Source organism: Cervus elaphus, chromosome 14 (genome assembly GCF_910594005.1).
Source record: "Cervus elaphus chromosome 14, mCerEla1.1, whole genome shotgun sequence".
NCBI classification, from domain to species: domain Eukaryota; kingdom Metazoa; phylum Chordata; class Mammalia; order Artiodactyla; family Cervidae; genus Cervus; species Cervus elaphus.
This window is the reverse complement of record NC_057828.1, coordinates 57,647,925-57,668,388: the sequence shown is the minus strand read 5'-3', so window position 1 is coordinate 57,668,388 and position 20,464 is coordinate 57,647,925. Positions and strand designations below refer to the sequence as shown.

The following is a 20,464-nucleotide window of genomic DNA, read 5'->3' as shown; positions in this document are numbered from 1 at the left end:
TGCTCTGGAATAAAATAACATCATCCAAAGCCTTTATAATTTTTCATACACAAGACCCAGAATTCTATTAAATATGATTGAGAAGGCAGAAAACATAAGCGAATAAATAAAAATCAAGAGAAAATAGGAATACATTCATGTAAAGTAAAAGTGAAAGTCGCTCAGTTGTGTCCCACTCTTAGTGACCCTATGAACTATACAGTCCATGGAATTCTCCAGGCCAGAATACTGGAGTGGGTTGCCTTTCCCTTCTCCAGGGCATCTTTTCAAACCCGGGATTGAACCCAGACCTCCCACACTGCAGGCCAATTCTTTACCAGCTGAGCTACAATACATTCATAGGTGATCAGATACTAGATTTTATCAGACTTGCACTTTAAAATAACTGTGATTAATCTGTTCAAGAAAATGAAAGGAAAAAAAAGTAATTTCACCAAGGAACTAGAATCTACTTTTTAAAAAATCAAATGGAAATTCTAGAACTGAAAAATAAAACAACATTAATCACGAATTTAATAGATTGGAGGAAGGATGATAGCAGGCTATAATGTGTTCAGAAAATGTCATTCAAACTAGGGATCATTCAGGAACCCCAAGGAAGAGAGATGCATTACAAGTAGTCAAATAGGTACAAAACTGTATTGAAAGTACTATCAATTCTGTAACAACTCATCCCTACAGTCACAGTTCAGTTCAGTTTAGTGCTCAGTCGTATCTGAGTCTTTGCAACCCCGTGAACTGCAGCACGCCAGGCCTCCCTGTCCATCACCAACTCCCGGAGTCCACGCAAACCCATGTCCATCAAGTCGGTGTTGCCATCCAACCATCTCATCCTCTGTCGTCCCCTTCTCTTGCCCTAAATCTTCAATCAACCCCCCATAAATCAAGAAAACAATATAAATAATATACAACTGTATCTACTTTCACAAGAGTCAATGATCATTTGCGTTCTGTAAAAATCATGTATCGGACCACTCATCATTTTGGTATGAAAATAACTCCTGAAACGTATCAGTTCTTATATTAAATCCAACCTCATTTTTGAGAAAAATATGTGCTGCAACAGGGGTTATATTTATTTTTGTCCTTCTACAAACCATTATACTAGCAAATTATTAACCCAGATGAACAGAGGTGTGATTTCTCTGTAATATGCTCAATCCCTTCCTTTAATTCACAGCAGTAGCCTCTTTTATATAAATCAGTTTGCTGGAATCAGAAAATTTGAAAAAAAGCAACATGCCTCAAATTAAACTGCACAAGAGTCACTTAAGTCTAATCTGTTGTGAACAATGTTTTAGCTAATTACTATGACTGACTTGTCTTAGGTCTTATAAAGAGATGTATATCTAGAAGTAAATCACTAAATGCACTACATTTCATGCGTGCATGAAACACACTCCCAAACACAGTAACAGAAAGCAAGGCTAAGATTTCAAAGTAAAATCACACCCATTTATAGTCCTGATATGGACAAACAGAGCTGGGACCTAATACAGGAATTATTAGTAACTGTCCGAGTCCTCATTCAATACGTCATATTTCAGAAAAAACAATTTCAAGCAAACTGTAAGAAGAATCATCTTACCACACCCCACGCTCTTAACTGAGGAAATTTAAGAAGTGATTTTCCCAAAGTCTTAAATCTGCCTACAGGAGGAATAAGACCAGAATCAGATCTCTTAATGCTTAGTCCTTTAAACTATGCCAAACTATCTCTCAACTAAAACCAGATTTCACATCATATGTAAATTAGAAAAGTGCTAAAGATACTTGGGGAGACCATATCTTCTTCCTCCTTTAAAGGACACTATTTTAAAATATGTTATTGACATAATTAATAGGAAAGAAAGGAGGGAGAGAAGGGAGAAAAAAGTGAGGGAGAGGAGAAAGGAGGGGAAGGGTGCTAAAACCTTCCTGCTTCTAGAATCTTGTGAATCCTATTATACTTTCAGTTCTACTTCCACACATAAATTTATGACAACAAGAGAATCTTTGAACCTTTTCGATTTCCTCCTACTCTGAAAAAGATATTAAGAGTCAAAAACTAAAATTGACAGGGCCATTAAAACATGACAGTGAGTTTTTAACAGCATTCCCTCTAATCTGACAGTTCAAATCATTCCTCATTTCATCAGAGTCACTGACAACTTTTTAACTACAAAGTCAGACTGTATCCTTGAAACTAGAGTTGATTTCTACACTTATTCTAACTTAAGTTCTCTTAATAATTTCTCTCAATTTCAGAGCACAGCATATTATGTATGTAGAACAGATTTAATTGATGAGGAGCTGTCAGAAATAAATGAGGTGATATATGTGAAAGTACCCGGTAAATTTGAATTTATTATGACACCTGGAAGGTATTGTGTGAAAAAAAAGTCTATAAATGTGTTGCTTATGTGAATACCACCATTCTTAGCGGTAAATCATTAAATGCATTTCCTTTACAATCAAGAGTGAGACAAGGATGTCTACTATCATTACTTCATTTTAACACTATAATAGAGGTTTGGGTCAGTGCAATAAGACAAAACTTACTAAGAGGAAAAAAAGAATAAGAATGGCTTAAGAAGAAGCAAAACTGTCCTAATTTACAAATTGTATAACTAAATAGCTGATTTACTGCCAAGGTTTTATTAATGCTTATTCAGTTTTGTGCAAAGTATCCAGAATGGAAACTCAGTTTTATTGCTAAGACTGTGAGATATGATGTTAGATACTATTCTAGAAATAAAAATGATAGAATAGGGACATCATACTCAGTGACCTTAAAAGTCATACATGGCAGGATGAAGCTCATATGGCTCAAATTGAATACAAAAAGCAAAGGAAAGTGGATGAACAAACTTGAGAAGAATATTTAATCTAAACTATTTGTGATTATCACCACCATCACAGGTTTTCCTGCAAGAAGACTGGACTATTAAACAACAGCCGCTCAAGAGGAAAAGGAATTGTGTCAGTTACAAACCAAGTGGTCCACAAGGCAGGACCCCAACAAATTTTGGTTTCTCCAACATTTTCTCATATATTCATCTCTCCTCTCCTCCACTATCAAAGACAGTTGAAAAGTTATGTTTGGGTGATATATATTTGAGTACAATACTAAAAGCCTTAGGGACTTTTATTTACTATCTTGAATTCTGAGATGCTTTTAATATGAAGTTTTTTGGGGGGTTTCCACACTTTCATGAAATTCAGTGCAATTTAAGCTACTCAGCAATTATAATGTATCTTAGAGCTACGTTTTCATAACATTTTTTACTCAGAAAGAGTTTAAAACTGTGTAATCATATTACAAAACACACACTGATAATCTAAAATGGCTACACAAGCTGTGGGAATGCATAACATACTTTCTAGTGAATTCAAGGCTGGATTATTATCCGTAATACAAAAGCAAGGGGTATCAACTACTTAAATGTACCAACTATTTAACTTTTATCTTTGCATTTAGTAGTGTTTTGGATGCTTCCTCTCTAAATCTTACATAAGGAGGCAAATACTGGTTTACTACAATGGAGCAAAACTGTGAGGTACAGGCTGCAAGCACATTGAGCCATCTGTTTCAGATATGTGAAAAAAGTATCTAAATTCAATCAGAGACAAATTGCAAGAAAAGTTACTGAATGGCTGAAAATATACTAAACTCTAGGAGAAAAACGCTGCTCCATAAACCATAAGCCAGACTTTCTAAATAACTTAAGAGACTATATAAATTTTGACATCTTCCTGATACAAGCCAGACACTAGCTTGTAAAATTTCAAAACTGGCAGAAAAAAATTTTAATAATTACATTTCCTTTTTACAAGCATATAATGAATATAAGATACATTTTTTGTGGTGTTTGATGGTTTTGGGCATTTTAAAGAATAGATGACATATCACCTTCCAGAAATCAGTACACTGTCAGATTTTAAGTTAGTAATACATTTCTAGCTCTTAGTGATATATTCATATAAAAATAGACTTCTGATCAGTGTGTACATTTATAATCCTCCAATATGGCTACATCAAAAGAAAAGAAATGGGAAAAAAGAAAAGACAAGACAAGATAGGAGTAGGCAGAAGGCTAAAACACAAACATGCAAGAATTTTAATCAAAGTATAACATTTGCAGAACACCAACCTACTTGGTAAGCACGTGTAAGCACTGCTTTTACCAGTGCCATTTTTTTAAAAAGTAAATATAAAATGATATTGATATGTGAGTATATTTCTGACTATCTACTGACTAATCTTTGCTACTTAATACTTAACTAAAGGCTAAATTTGATAATTCAGAAACATGTAATCTGGCTTAAAAATCAGCCATGGTGTTTGTTGTTTTTCCATATTATTACAAGATTTTTGTGTAGATCACTATTCATTAACAATCTTTACTGGAATGGCAGCTAAGGACAAATACTGAATATACCCACCACACTTTGTAGGACATTTTAACTTGGAGGATAAAGGGCAAAACTTTTTTTAATGGAAATTTTGCAATTTTGAGTCTCTGGCCTCAATTAGCATGGACAATACAAGTTAATGATATATAATAATTTGAAAAGTTATTCTGCATTTCTAACAGAACTTTCAGAAATTAATAATCTGATAACTATTCTCCACTAATAAACAAAGTCTTTTTTTTTTTAAATTTAAGCAAGGCCTATTTACTGAAAATCAGGAAACAGTTTTCTTCCAGGTCTACTAATAATGAGGGAGAAGAAAGATTTCAAAATGGGATGTTAAAAACTGCACAAAATTGTGATATAACTCAGAGGATATCAACAATGTCAGAGAACCTGCCAGTATTCCAAAACAGGTGCCACACTGTTTACTACTTTTGCCTACTGTCAAAAATTGCAACAACTGCCATATTGTCTTGTCAGATAGACAGAGTCATCGAGAATCCTCTGAGCCTTCACTGCAGTAGTCTAAGAGGACCTTTCAGTTCCTTTCCTGTTAGCATCAGAGTCAAACTGAAGTCAGACTATGCCCCCTCCCTCACAAGAAGGTACAGAGCACGCAGCCCAAAAGTCACCTTCAGGACTCAGTATGGAGGATCTGGTGGTGTTAGCGTAAAGGACAAACAATGGCACAGGGCAAATAAGAAATGCAGACAGAACGAAAATCTGAAAAAATTTAAGATGCATTCCTAGAATGCAGCCCTGAAAAGGAAGTTAGAAAAAAATAAGCAGAGGGCCCTACCTTGCAGATCTTGTAGAGAGATTCCTGGCCGTCTCCTCCAGTATCTTTGAAGTAATCATGTGCAGGAAATGTACGATGAATATCTCGAGTAATAACACTCTCCTGGGCTGAGTCCTAAAAAAAAAAAGTAGAGTTGGTCATTAATTTAAATTTTCTTAATTATGAAAAATAATACGTACATGTTAAAACATTTCAAACAGCATAAAAAATATTTGCTGCTTCCTCCATTAAAAAAAAAAAAACAAAAAAAACCTGTCTTCCCAGATGCCTAGTCCCATGCACCAAAGATATTATAAATACTACCAATAGTTTCTTTTGTGTCTTTCCACCCATTTATCCCTAGATATGTGAATCCATGTTTATGTGAGGGGGAGAGGAGAGAGGGAAGTTGCACACACCCATCTCTATCCTTTGCTTTTTGAAGCACAAATAGGCATAAGCTCTCTGCTTTTTTCACTTAACAGGATAACTGATAGAATAGTCTTTATTGGTACATGTAAATGTATTTAATTCTCTTTAAGAGCAACTATTAAAAAGAATGAGGTACATCTGGATATAGACATACCATAATTTACATTTTCTTATCACTGATGTTTTGTTATTTTTTCTATTTATATCACAAATACTACCACTAGGAATATTTCCATACATACATATTCAAGACAGATTCCTAGAGGTGGAATTGCTAGGATACTGGATATATGCGTTTCCATTTAAGGTACTTTCCCTTCAGAGTTGTTGTACCACACATAATCAAAACAATGATAGTGTCTGTGTTTCTCCACACCTGTCCCAAACCAAATCTGACTTTCTGAGAATCTGATATGAGAAAACTCAGACCACAGTCATTTAAAAAGTACAAAATATTATCAATCTTTCCTGCCAATAGGTAAATTACCCAACTCATTTGCTTCAGAAAATAAAAAGCCCCCAAACTAGCATACTAAGATGACATACACTTTAAATATAAATCTAGAGGCTTTTCTTTTCCAGACAGATTTAGGATCTAAAAGTTCAAAACTGAGTAAGTTCTAAGCTTTATACAAAATAATCATTCACTTGATTTTATTCTTCTCAATGTTTATCTGTTTAAATGTCAAGAAAATAGAACAAGACTACTTCTAGCAACCCCAATAATGAAAATATCCTGCACAATTAAAGAAGAATCAATGATTACTAATGCAAATTAAAAGTGTTTTTTAATGTCTTGTTTCCATATTTGAACAAATCCCCTCTTTCAGATAAAATTAAGAAAAAAATGCTTAATATATGAGTTACTTTAATAAATGCTATTTGTTTCTTTTTCTAGCTGAAAAGTATATAAGGAGGAGTAGTTGATGAGCTCTAAAGTTAAGCCAGTGCCTTCTCTTGCTGCCTTTTTCATTTCAGCTGCTATATCATGCTGGGTGGTAATTAGATCTTATATCATGTGGAGAAACAACTAAAACTGAAACATTCCAAATCTGCCAGCAAACACCAAACATATTACAAATCAGTCCAGAGGAAATTCTGATGGCTTTATAGGAATGGAATGCTGAAGACAAATAAAAATGAAACTTTCAAAAATTTTCCATACCTTAAATAAAAGGAGACATAGAAAGTTTACGTTTATCATGGCCAATGTAGTTTCTAATGGTACAGACTATTGGGGTAGGATGGGGATATAGAACAAGGTAAATATAAAGGCAACGTATATGGAAATATATTATAAAATGCATGATTTATCTGGTATGATATTGAGTCTAAGCAGGGGAATCTGGTAACGGGCAGATGAGTTTTCACTGTCCAGATTTCCTCCATCAGTGGGTTTCTTTTCAGTAAGTCTCCACCGACAAACTCTTTGAAAAAAATAGCCAATGAAAATGTTACTCCTCCCAAGTTGAACTATTTTAGGGGCAAACATGTGCTGACTGCTTCACAGGATAACTCATTTTTCACTTTCTGAGATGCTGAGAGAAAGAAATCATTGGACTATATTCCCTAGAAACTGCCTACTCTGTTGCTATCATGCTGTGTTTAAATGGTGCCAAGAGTCTGATTCAGAGAAAGAGAAATTGATCAAAAATATCTAGGATATAACTCTGCATAATATTGATCAATTTTTTATATGAATAGTTAAATCTTCCTTGTTTGTTTTAAAAAGTAAAGAAGCAAAATCAAATGAATAGTGAGTTGGGCAGAAAGATTGAGTGCAGTTTTCCATAAGATGTTATGGATAACCCATTAAAAATCATAGACTTTTCTGCACTTAATAAACTTTACCTTGCTATGATTACTTTTAAATGCTTTCTGCATATGTGTTTCTAGAGTTTTCTTTCTATATATTGCTCTCAGTTGGTTAAGAGGACAATTTCTGGAACTTCACTTTATAAACTAAATAAGCTATTTTGCTACATTATTCACTGATGCCTTTCATTTAAGTGAAGGTTAAGAAGTACACTGAAGTGAAGTGAGAGTCACTCAGTCATGTCCAACTCTTTGCAACCCCACGGACTATAGAGCCCATGGAATTCTCAAGGCCAGAATGCTGGAGTGGGTAGCCTTTCCCTTCTTCAGGGGATCTTCCCAACCCAGGTCTCCCGGATTGCAGGCAGATTCTTTACCAGCTGAGCCACAGGGGAAGCCCAAGAACACTGGAGTGGGTAGCCTATCCCTTCTCGAGAGAATCTTCCCAACCCAGGAATCAACTGGGATCTCCTGCATTGCAGACGGATTCTTTACCAACTGCACTATCAGGGAAGCCGTAAGAAGTACACTAGACTCTTACAAACAGACTATTATGAATGAAATTGCTAGAGAAAATAATAGTGTTTTCAAAGCAAAAGCTGAAGTTAACCATCTCCCAATTACCCATACTGTTAAAAATAGGAATGGTATATATTCAGGAACCCACATCTAATCCCCTGAATTTATCCACTCAATTATTAAAGTATTTGAGTCAGGGAATCACTAAACCTAACACTGCAAAAGGAAGACAAAATGATTTCTCTCTTCAATATTCATCCCTTTTTTAGACTTATTCCAATTATAAAAAATAAACAAAATGAACAGAAGACAAAAAAGAAGCCAAGTAACTGACCATCCAAATATCTAGAGTTAAAAAGTTTCATGTGAAAACCTCTCTTAAAATACGGCCAAAAACATTTTATAAGCACAACCAAAATTGACATGAGGTCATTTTCTTGGAAGGCCCCCATAAACAGAGTTTCCTTAAGTCCTTACAACTATTCTTAGAATGAGAAGATGGAAGAATTCACTTCCTGACAGGTGGTGAATTCACCAGGATCTAGAGACTCACAACTTTACCCCCACAATTTCCTTTCCAGTGGATGTATGTCCCATTCCGATCTTCAGTCCAATATGGTGGCTTAGTGGCTCTGGCTGCAGTCAAACTCATTGGTTCTATTTCTGGCTACTTCAAGTAACAACTATAGAAGCTCAGACAAGTTATTTAATCTCACTAAACTCAGTTTCCTCATCTTTAAAACGGGATGGTAATACCAAATTCATGTTGTTTAGAATAATATACTGTGTGTAAAGTGCTTAGCACACTGTCTATTATCAAGTGAACACTTATTAATCTGTGTAGTTGTTAAGCTGTGTCTGACTCTTTGTGACCCCATGGACTATAGCCCGCCAGGCTCCCCAGTTCATGGGATTCTCCAGGCAAGAATACTGGAGTGGGTTGCCATTTCCTCCTCCAAGGGATCATCCTGACCCAGGGATCAAACCCACCATCTCCTACATTGGCAGGCAAATTTTTTATCAGTAAGCTACCAGTGAAGTCCCTAAATCTGAGAAAACTCATTAAAGCAATAAATAAAAATAATAATCATTATTCCTCCTTCTCATTAAGGACCATGTTCAGTTGTTTAAAAATTTGGTGAATTTAGTTTTAGACATCCTTCTGTATATGTACACTTTAAATAATGAAATAAGCCACTGTTTCTCTTCGGATCATAAACATTGTGATTATGAAAGCAATTCCCTTTGAGCTTTCAGTGTGATGATGCACTAATGCATATGCACCCTCTTCTGAATTTTCTATCAGGCATCTTACGTATATTAGTTTCTATTAGTCCATGATGAAAAGCAAAAGTGAACAATTATTTAGATAAAGTGATGTTTAACCCAATATGCAATGCTGGGGCCACTAACACCAGTGTGAACACTCTGGCTCCAACTTTGCATATATTCATGCAAGAAAAAAATATGTACACAAATATACCCTGAAAGAAGACTGGCAAGCACAGAGTACAGCAGAAGCTAAATTTGCCAGAACAGTTACCGTTTTCATTCTTTACTTCAGAATTCAAAATCTGAGGATCAGTGAGGGGTTGAAGTCACGGTTAGGGAGAGAACAAATGCCACTATCACTATTACAAGTCTCCCTTCTGGATCATCACCATCAAGAAAATCACTGGCAGGCAAAGTCCTTGAGATCATCTTCTATCCTGCCTAAGGAGGCATCAGCTTGGGCCACACACACAAACTGACTCAGAGCAGAAACAGGCAGTAGTAGTGAGAAGTTTGGAAGAATTCTTTTCTTTCTTCCTCGGACCACACTCCTCTGATACTACCACCACACAGAAACAAAATTTCTAAGGATTTTCTTTTTTTTACTTTACAATATTGTATTGGTTTTGCCATACATTGACATGAATCCGCCATGGGTGTACATGTGTTCCCCATCCTGAACCCCCCTCCCACGTCCCTCCCCATCCCATCCCTCTCGGTCATCCCAGTGCACCAGCCCCGAGAACCCTGCATCACGCATTGAACTGGCAATTCGTTTCACATATGATAATATACATGTTTCAATGCTGTTCTCCCAAATCATCCCACCCTCGCCCTCTCCCACAGAGTCCAAAAGACTATTCTATACATGTGTATAGAAAGAAAGGATTTTCTTTCATTTCCAAACTGCTAAGTCATAAAACAAAACTTATCTTCAAAAATACATCAATCTCTAGTGTAATAAAATCCATGGCCTGACAAAGGATATATAATTCAGCTTGCTGAAGATCAGTTTAAAACCATTGCTAAGAGGTATGATAAGTATCTCGATTAACTCTTGATCATTTTAAGTGGAGACAACATACAGCCTGTTATCAAGAGGATTACATAAGTTTTCTTCCAGTATATTGTATATATTCTGACATCCTTCTAATCCTCTTAATGCTCTTTGAAGACAATCATCACTTACATGCTTGTTGTGAGAAAGAAACGAATATAGCATTGAAGTGTCAACAAGTATCAGGAAGACAGGTTTGGATGACCATACCTTATTTTTTATTTTTTTTTTTTAAGATACAAATGCTGTATGTTGAAAATTAACATTTTTTTCTTAGATAAATTTAAAAAATTTTAGTCTCTCTTTTAAATTAAATTTGTCACTTGGTTAATTTTTATTTGACCATTAAAAATATGGAGTGTGAAAGAGTAAAATCATTTCTGAGATAAGTGTGTTATTATTTTTTATGGAACAATTTCTAGGCTGTCAACAACCAGAAAGGTATTCTAGTGAGGATGAGTGTTGTCACATGTGACTTTAGCACCAGATGAGGTGAAAAAGTAATGTCCTGATAAACAAACACCTTTGGCTGTGGTCTGATTTGCAACATTTTTACAACTTTCGCTGCACCTTTTCTTATGAATTTCTATCGTCAAATCCAAACTAGAAGTACATTTTCACTTTTCATCTATTACAAAATCATTTCAGCTTTTAAGTACCATGTCAACTTGTATCATTAGAAATGCCAATGTAGACCATGCGTAGCCACAAGCAGTCAGCAGATAAATGATTCAGAGCCTAAGAAAAAAAAAATGACCTTAAAATGTGCCTTCTATTCTTACTCCACAGGGATCCTCCTCTAGTTCTATGCTGGAGCTAGATCTGTGGAGAAACATCACAAACTAGTCAGCTTACATGTCCCTGAAAGCAGATGGGTTTGCAGTGGTGGCTCTGATTTATTTGCCTTGATGTTTGCCAAAATTCCAAAGAGGCAGAGATGAAAGGAGAAAACATAAGAAGCTCATTCTAGTTTCAAACATGCTACTAAAATCATGAGCTAGAAACAGTAACATAAAAAGGCTGGATCACTGTCAGCCTTCATTTCTTGAATATGGACGGGGGGAGTCTCAGCATTAGCAGGGTAATAGGGAAGCAAAGAAATAAACAACAACTAAGCCATATTGTTAGCAAGCTGCTTCCTGGGCACCGCACACACATGCTGCCAGATGTCTCAGAATCAAAGCCTGACACAAAGGTCAAAAATATAAGCCATATTCTGGCTTCAACTAGAAGGAGATCTCTTAGGGGCAGTAGCAATGGTAAGAACAAAGAGCAGGGGAAAGTGAGGGGAGAGGAAGTACTGTCATCATAAGACCAGTCAATATCCATAACGAATACCTTAATCTTGAAGGGACTGAGGGGAGTGCAGCAGGAATTATGTGATTAGAATAAAGCATTTCTTTGGGACTAGAAGACTCAGAAGCACTGCAGCCTATGAGAACAGCCTGGATTTCCCTGAGATCCTAGAGAATCCAGGTCAGGTACCTCTCCATGATGAATATCTGGGGTTACTTTTAGACTCCAAATGCATCTATGGCCATATTTGGATATGCCCTCATTCCCAGGAATGCAGACCACTCACCGTCTCAAAATAAAGGTTCAACTGGTGTATTTGACAGTCTTGGAAACTCGTATCAATGGGCAATGATAAATTCTGCAACTCTTGTTAGAATGAAGTACAATAACTGAACTCTGTTAGTTCAGTTTGGAAAATATGCTAATATTTTCCAAAGTTAGATAGTATTTCTAACTTTGCATTATTTTTTAAATCATTAATTATAAAATTTATCAGAACAGTCCTTTATAGTCTTTTAAGATAAAAATTTAAAGGGCTACATATTTACTAACCATTGTGTAAGAATAACTTTCATTTTTCTATAAAACTTTAAAGAATGCCTCCGATAATCAGCATTTGATAAATTTGACTATTTTCATCTAATCATTACATTTTATCATTGTATTTACTTTGACCTCATACATACTAGTTACTGTTTTTATAGGCTGAATATTTTAATAATTTATAAAACATTCTATCATTCCTTCAATCATGTTAGATGCTTCTCTTTGAGCTCAATTAACTGTCTTGAATTGATGACATAAAAATTGAATGTACATAAAAAATTAAGCTTTTTATTTGCTGCATAGTTCAAATCTGTTTATGTATTCAACATCTACTTTTCTGAGTACCTACTAAGAATCAGACACTACTTTAGGAGCAGAGGATATAACTGTTAGCAGGTGAATGTCCCTCCCCTATGGAGTTTGTATTCTAGCAATAGAGGAGAAAGACATAAAAAACAAGTATATAATATTGTTTAGTGAAAAGTACTATAAAAAATAAAACAAGATATAGTGAGGAATGGGATGGTATTTCAAGTAGAGTGGTTTTGCTTCTCTGAGTGAGAATTCAAATATTTAAAGAAAAAGTTTTGTAGGAAAGGAAAGAGGATATGCAAGAGCCCTGAGGTGGAACAGGATGCCAATACTTTTCTGAACATCCTCCAGCATTTTGCTGACTTTATGTTTGCAGATGTCTTCAACGAATTCTTAAACATAACTCTGATACTCTCCTGCATTAACCTGGCTACCTCAGAAATTTGTTAAGATGAATGAGATTATGTTACAAGATGTTTCAGTTCATATATTTGAATAATGTGATGTGTTTATATGAAAGCTTACCATTCAAATATTTATTTAACATCATGGGTGAGACACTGTATGAGGATCTACAGGATCAAAAAGGTATAAGACATAGTCCATAATGTTCCTAAATTGCTAGAGCTTAAGATTTACTTGTAAAGACAAAATGGAAGGAAACACACTAACAGCCAGGTAAGTGATATAAGTAATGTGGGCTACAGGAATTCAGTAAAGAAAATGATTATAGAAGGGATCAAATGGTGAAAAGTCGCTTTGCACAGGAGATGGAGACTGGGCTGAGCATTGTAAACAAGACAGTCTCAACAAAGCTGAAAGATCTCAAGAGAACGCACTGACAAGTGTGGTGTGAGCAGAGGCTGCAAAGCAGCAAAGCACCTGGCAGGCCCAGGAAATATGATTCTAACTGACCAGAGAGGGAAACTTATAAAGGGTCAAGGTGAGTGGGATCTAAACTATGGAAAGTTAATCTTGAATGAAGATGTTTTAACTTAACCCTGCAAACAACAAGGAGTTTTTTCATCTGCCATGGTCTCTGTAGTCACAGTTTTGTGAACTCTTGTTTCAGCTGAGCCTCATCTGCAGAACTGCTGTGTAGTGAAGATTAACCTTACCCAAAAAAAGGACTGGCCTTTGCCCTTGGCCTCTAGGAGGTGATCTCTAGGCCCCTGTGATATCAAGTCTAATAGGAAGTCTTTGTTTGCATGTGGGCATGACCACCCAATAGCCTAGCAATGTGACTCATCATGGGGTTTTTGAAGCACAGAGTATTAGTTCCATCTACGGAGAGGATGGGGGCTAAAGGCCAGTCATATAAACAGCACATGAACAAGCCCCTATAAAAACTCTGGACAACAAGATTCAAGTGAGCTTTACTAACTGGCAATACTCCAAGCACATGTTCACACAGTGATGTCAGGAAACTACATGGTCCGTGACTCCATGGTGAAAGGACAAAGAAAGCACCATGGTTGGTACTTCTCGTGGAGTCTGCCCAACATCCTTCTCCCCTCGGCAAGCTTTAATCTGTATCCTGTAGTGGTAATACGATGTCACTGCAGAGGAGCCGGGCAGGCTGCAGTCCATGGGGTTGCAAGGATTCAGACACGACTGCGAGACTAAGGGCACACACATACATGAGTATTACAGCTTTCACGGAGTTCTGCGACTATTCCTAGCGAATTACTGAACCTGAGGGTGATTTTGGATAACACCTTCACACAACTAGTGTTAGAAGCAAGGGCAGTCTTGTGTGGACTATGCTCCCTCTCTTAACTTTGAAACTGGTTAAATTCTGACAAGTAGGCCATCAACAAATAAAAAGTTCTCACTGTCATATTCTCACCAGTAAATTTTCTCTATTCAAAGATATGTATCATTGCCTTTCTTTTAGTCTTTGACAAAATATTACTCACAATAAAAGTCTTCCAATACCATGTCAATTCAGATGACTTTTTAAAAAATCACCTTTAATATAGAACCTCAAATGTTAAAAATGTTGGTCTACTGTTGACCATTTGGCCATCTGTTCATTGAGTTTCTCAAAAACCTCTATGTAACCAGTAAAGCCCATTAAATTAAAAATAGGTCACACAACTACAGATATGATTTATAACTTGCATAAAGGATCACCTGGAACTTCACAGGAGAGTGAGTGTAAGTAAACAGTAACTACATGCTAAGCCTCTTCAGTCATGTCTGATTCTTTGCAACCGCATGGACTGTAGCCTGACAGGCTCCTTTGTCCATGGGATTCTCCAGGCAAGAATAATGGAGTGAGTAGCTATTTCCTTCACCAGGGGATATTTCCAACCCAGGGATCAAACCTGAGTTTTTTATGTTTCCTGCATTGGAAGGTAGGTTCTTTACCACTAGCACTACCTGGTAAGCCCAAACTATAACAACCACCCTAAGTAAATGTCAATAATATGTATATTTTTGAAATCCTTTAGGATCAATAAAGTTACTCTATACTGGAGTGTTGGTTTTGAAAAAGTAAATTTTTGTATCAAGCCAGGTTATATAATTGCCATTTTATTCTTTTTGTAACAGTACATGTTTCCATTAACATAAGATTTTACTCAAGTAGGACTAGAAGATGCACTGATCACAGCAATAACAAAATAGGAAGGGCCAAGAACAGAAAAATTTTTTCCTGAGAGACTATAAAACTTCTAGTTCTTGATAACAATAATTTCAATAATGTCACTTCAATAATTAAATACTCTAATTCAATCTGGAAAGTGTACAATAAGGTATTTTTTTTGTTTGTTTTACATATTCTGGTTAATATATCAACTTTCTTTTTTGATACTCTACTCATAATTCTCTATTCAAGAGGGTCAATTTTTGTTTCTCCAACAGATTTCTCTGGAAGTAGTACAATCCTTTCTGCAATATGGCACATTTGAAATCTGATTAATCCTTTGTGGAATAATGCCAAATAATGAGTAGAAACTAAAGATTTTTATTCTGCACTGCTTTTCTCTATATGGACTCACAGATGAGCATTACTATTCTAAGACTTGGAAGGTCTAGGTAAATATATTCCAGCTCCTTGACACAGTATATTCCTTTTTTAGCTTCTTTGCTGATTCCTCCTCTGCCTACTCCTTATCTGATGGTGTTACATCCTTAGCATTGTTCTGTGCTCACTTTCCGGGCTCTCCTTGGGAAATCACATCCATCTCTGTAACTAACTACCATCTGTCTTCTCTCTCCTGGATCTTTACTAAAGTAGAGGCCAAATCTTACTGGTTATCAGAATCATCTGATAGTTTACTTCTGAAGCTAAATCCCCAGATTTCACCTAGATATAATCTACCAATATCTCTAAGCACTTCCAGGCAATCTGTATTTTTAACAAAGATCTATCTGTCCTTGAGCTAAAGTCCACTAATTGTTATTTGGAAACTACTGGTCTAACAGACTTACTAATCCACATCTAAAACAAGCTCAAAATTCAATTTAGAATTTCCTATATTCTGATTCTCAGTGGAGTGAATTTCCATGCCTCCGCTGACATGGAAAGAGTTATTCTAGAAGTCTTCTCTCTTTTTCTCCCTAAATCAGTCTGTCCTCTGGTCTTCCACTCTGCTTTTCTAATTAATTGGTACCCATGTCTGAATATCCCCACTGGAGTGCCACCTCCAGACAGACAATCAGTTCTTACTTGTCTTTGTTTCCCCGGTGGAATTAGACTTTAGGAGGTCCTTCATAAACAGGTGCTGAATGAATCAGAATAAGGGAAGCAGGCATGGGAAGCATATATATATATATATGATGATATATATATATCTATGATGAAGAGACTCAAGTTTTATAATTTTAATTCTGAGTTTTCAATTCTCTTCTAACCTCATTTAGTCAAGAGCAGTGAACAAAAGGAAAAAATTTGCACCAAAACCAAAGATAAGGAGTGACAGACTTCCAAACCAAAATTTCACAGCAAAATGCATACCAAAATTGTTCTTGCTCCTACTATCAAAGGAGATACATGAAAATAATTACAGGTATTATATAAACTACAAAAAATCAAAATCAATCTATCTTAAAATATAAGTTAGAAATTCTATCACTATTGCAATTGCCAAAAATCATCATTATGAAAAGCTATCTGGAGTTTTCTCACTGAGTTTTACCTCATTTTATATGAAAATTCATAAAAGATTAAAGACACATTCAAGTGCTGCATTTTTTAAAAAATTAGTCTTTTTACTTTAAAAATGAGAGGAAATGAATTACATAATTAATGTGTTCAAAACTCTGTTAGAAGCAAATTACATTAAATATGATGTTTTAGAAATCTGAAGTATCCTTTACAGTTTACATGTTAACTTTTTTTCAATAAAATAGCTTGAAGTATTAGACTGAGATCAATATTAGACAACAATCAGGAAATTGTTTTCTATTCATTGTAACTCTGGATTATAGTATTTAATAGAGTCAGTTTCTTTATTAGTCTTAATTCAATCAAAGGAAGACACAGATCCTCTCTTCTTCGATTTTAGGATCCTTTAGAAAGACTAACACCTTCTATTTTATCTCATAAGAATATGATACTCACAAAATGAGAATTTTTTTTATCATTTGAGTTGCTAGTTTATTTAAGTTCTATAACACTATCATGAAAAAGTAGAGAGAGAAACAGTGCATTGGTTGTCATTTTCATTGGTTGTCATCTTCTGAAACACCACCATCTCCTCTGCTTTCATCAACATATGTTTGTTTCTGATTTAAATGCTATACTGCCCACATATTTTTATGTAATTTGTTCCTAATAGATCCAAGTTGCTAAGAGAGGATTTTTAAAGTCTGAATTTCTGAGAAAGATAAATATCGTATACCAATGCATATATACGGAAACTACAAAAATAGTACTGAGGAAATTTTCTGCAGGGCAGCAATGGAGACACATATACAGAGAACAGACTTATGGACTCAGGGGGTGGGGGAGGAAGAGAGGGTGAGATGGATGGAGAGAGTAACATGGAAACTTACATTACCATATGTAAAATAGACAGTCAATGTGAATTTGCTGCATAACTCACGGAAGTCAAGGTAGGGCTCTGTGATAATCTAGAGGGCTAATGGGAAGGGAGATGGGAGGTACATTTAAGAGGGAGGGGACATACATATACATATGGCTGATTCATGTTGCTGTTTGGCAGAAACCAATAACATTCTGTAAAGCGATTATCCTTCAACTGAAAAATAAATGAAAAAAATAAAGCCTGAATGTCTAATGAAGGGAAATAAAGTGCAACTTCTATAAACATTAAGAAATTGTAAAAGTAACTCCATTTATTTCTCATTTATTAAACTGACGTTGTGGAACTTACTTCGACTTGACTCAGTGCTGTGGGAGTCGAAAGGTTTCTTCCCAGGTGTCTACCCAGCGCTGCTTTTTTATTTAGGCTTAGTTCTGGCTCAGTGGGAAACAATCTGCCTGTCAATGCAGGAGACTCAGAGACTCAGGTTTGATCCCTGGGTCCAGAAAATCCCCTGGAGGAAGAAATAGCAACTCACTCCAGTATTCTTGCCTGGAAAATCCCTTGGACAGAGGAGCCTGGTGGGCTACAGTCCATGGGGTTGCAAACAGTCGGACATGACTGAGCGACTGAGCAGAACAACAAAACTACAAATAAAAGATCTTTCATTTTCCAGAGCTTTAAGTGATTGGTAAGTTATACACACAGAATGGTTCCTATCTTGCAGGGTACTTAGGTACAATTTGTAAGTAGTTCACAATATGAAAATAATATTATTCCTCAGAGAAACTAAGCATCATTTAGGTCAGGCAGAACATATTTTTTTCTGGCACCATCACCATAATTCAGGATATTATCGCTTTAAGCTCAGGCTCTTTCCATGGCCTCTGAATCACCCACAGATTTGCTCTCTTCCCATCAGACTGTGCAATACTTAGGTTAAGTTGCCTAAAGCACTGCTTTGTTGTTTTGTTGTCATTGTTTTTCCACAGTATCACAAGTGTTTTACTATTTATTTTTTGGTAATACATAGCTTTTTTTTTAAATTGAAGTATAGTTGATTTGCAATGTTGTATTAGTTTCAGACATATAATAAAATGATTCATATTGGATGTAGTTCCCAGTGCTATATAGTAGGTCTTTATTGCTTATCCATTTTATATACTATAGTGATAAAGCACTGTTTTGCTCCTGGGTAGCATTCAAACTACAGTCCATGGGGTCACGAAGAGTCGGACATGACTGAGCAACTTCACTTTCACTTTTCACTTTCATGCACTGGAGAAGGAAATGGCAGCCCACTCCAGTGTTCTTGCCTGGAGAATCCCAGGGACGGGAGCCTGGTGAGCTGCCGTCTACGGGGTCACACAGAGTTGGACACGACTGACGTGACTTAGCAGCAGCAGCATTCAAACACATCTACAGTAATGGTCCCACCTGCTATCCTCTAATAGAAACAAATTCTTATTCCATTCCATCTGAATCACATCTCATGCCCCAAAGTTTCACTGTTCTTTCAAGTTTTAATGCTTTTGTGCACTTTCCTCTCTCTTGGATGACACGACTTCCCACATTTTCCCCTTCTGAAATCCTGTCCATTTATAAAGGTTCATATCAGACTTCTTCCATGGTACGTTTCTGATGATCCAAAATTAAAATAATACCTTCTTCCTTTATGCTCTTATAATACAAACTTCTATAGACTTAACTAAAACTTCCATATATTGCCTTGGGGTAAGACATATTTTACCTCCACTAAGCTCCTGGCCACGAAAGATGGTGCCTCACAGTAACCCATACAGTACCCTATGCGGTAAGGGCCAAACAAAAATACTCATGTAATAAATGATTCTATAAAACAAGAAAACGGTCAACCAAAGCAGAAGGGCAGAGAATAAAGAGCAAGCTTGTATTTCTACTTAAGTAAAGGGTGGGTCATGTCCCACCCTGAGCCACAAATGAAAACTAGGTTGGGGTAAATTTTCCGTGCTTGGTCACTCACATCTGCCCTGTGAAATGCTTTGAGCTCCTTGGGGACAAGAATGATAAAAAAAACCATCATAAGGCAGGATGTTATCTACCATCACCAAATCCACGGTTAACATTTTTACAAACAAGAAATAGACAGTCTCGTTCAAAACACTGCTTTGTCAGGGGCTACTCGGAGGTAGCTCTCGAATAAGTCATCACATTTTAGTTCATAATGCTAACTTCCTGATATACAGAGGAGAATCAAAGAAGTCTGAACACAGATTTATCATGATCATCAGAAAGCACACATTTTACTTAAATCTATCTTCAACCTAGCAGAGGCTGAAATGCTTTACGAAGATGGTGTTTGCTGCAATTGCCTAAGGAGCTGCTGAAAGCAACAGTCTTCTAAGCCAGCATTTCATGCTATGGCTGTGACAACGTGTTCAAAATCACAATGGTAAATAACACAGCCTTGAAACATGATGGGGATAGTAGGACCAAGACACTGTCACAAACGTAGAAAATCCAAAAGCCACAGAGAGGAGAAAAGATTTTGATTCTTTAAACAACAAAGATACAGCACTCTGACCCCAGATATCAGTCAAGAGGACACCTCTGCTTTTGGCACTGAATGCAAGGAAAGAGATGGAGATGGGATGAGGTAAATAAGGCAAAAAAAAAAAAAAAAAGTGGTCTGCCTTTAACCTTGAAAGCAGATATCACAATACCACTATGCGATTACCCCCAGAGAGATCAAGGCCTTGTGAGCAAAGGGGAGGAGCAGCAGAGAATGACACTGAAGGGGAGGAAAGCTCAATAATACTTCATGAGCAGAACTCTTGACTTCTGAGCTTTTTTACTGTATTTTACTGAATGATTAAGTAGGTCGACTAGTACAAAAATCAGTGTCATATTAAAGAAAATGTATTTAATCCAATGTGCTCAACTATAAAGTGAGCTTTAGTCATTTTAAAATTTCATAATTCCTCTGCGTCTCTTTTTCTGTCCTGCATATGAGGTTGGAGGGGGGATCAGAATGGGGAACACATGTAAATCCATGGCTGATTCATG

At 36.2% G+C, this 20,464-nt stretch overlaps 1 protein-coding gene across 3 annotated transcripts in view; it reads right to left on the bottom strand.

Moving 5' to 3' along the window:
* RABGAP1L (RAB GTPase activating protein 1 like) overlaps positions 1-20,464 on the bottom strand; it is a 671,327-nt gene that overhangs the window by 272,340 nt on the left and 378,523 nt on the right. For all 3 annotated transcript variants that reach the window (XM_043922777.1, XM_043922776.1, XM_043922778.1), the window contains one exon: positions 5,198-5,311. In XM_043922777.1, coding sequence (XP_043778712.1) covers positions 5,198-5,311 — 114 coding nt within the window. The remainder of the gene's footprint in view (positions 1-5,197; positions 5,312-20,464) is intronic.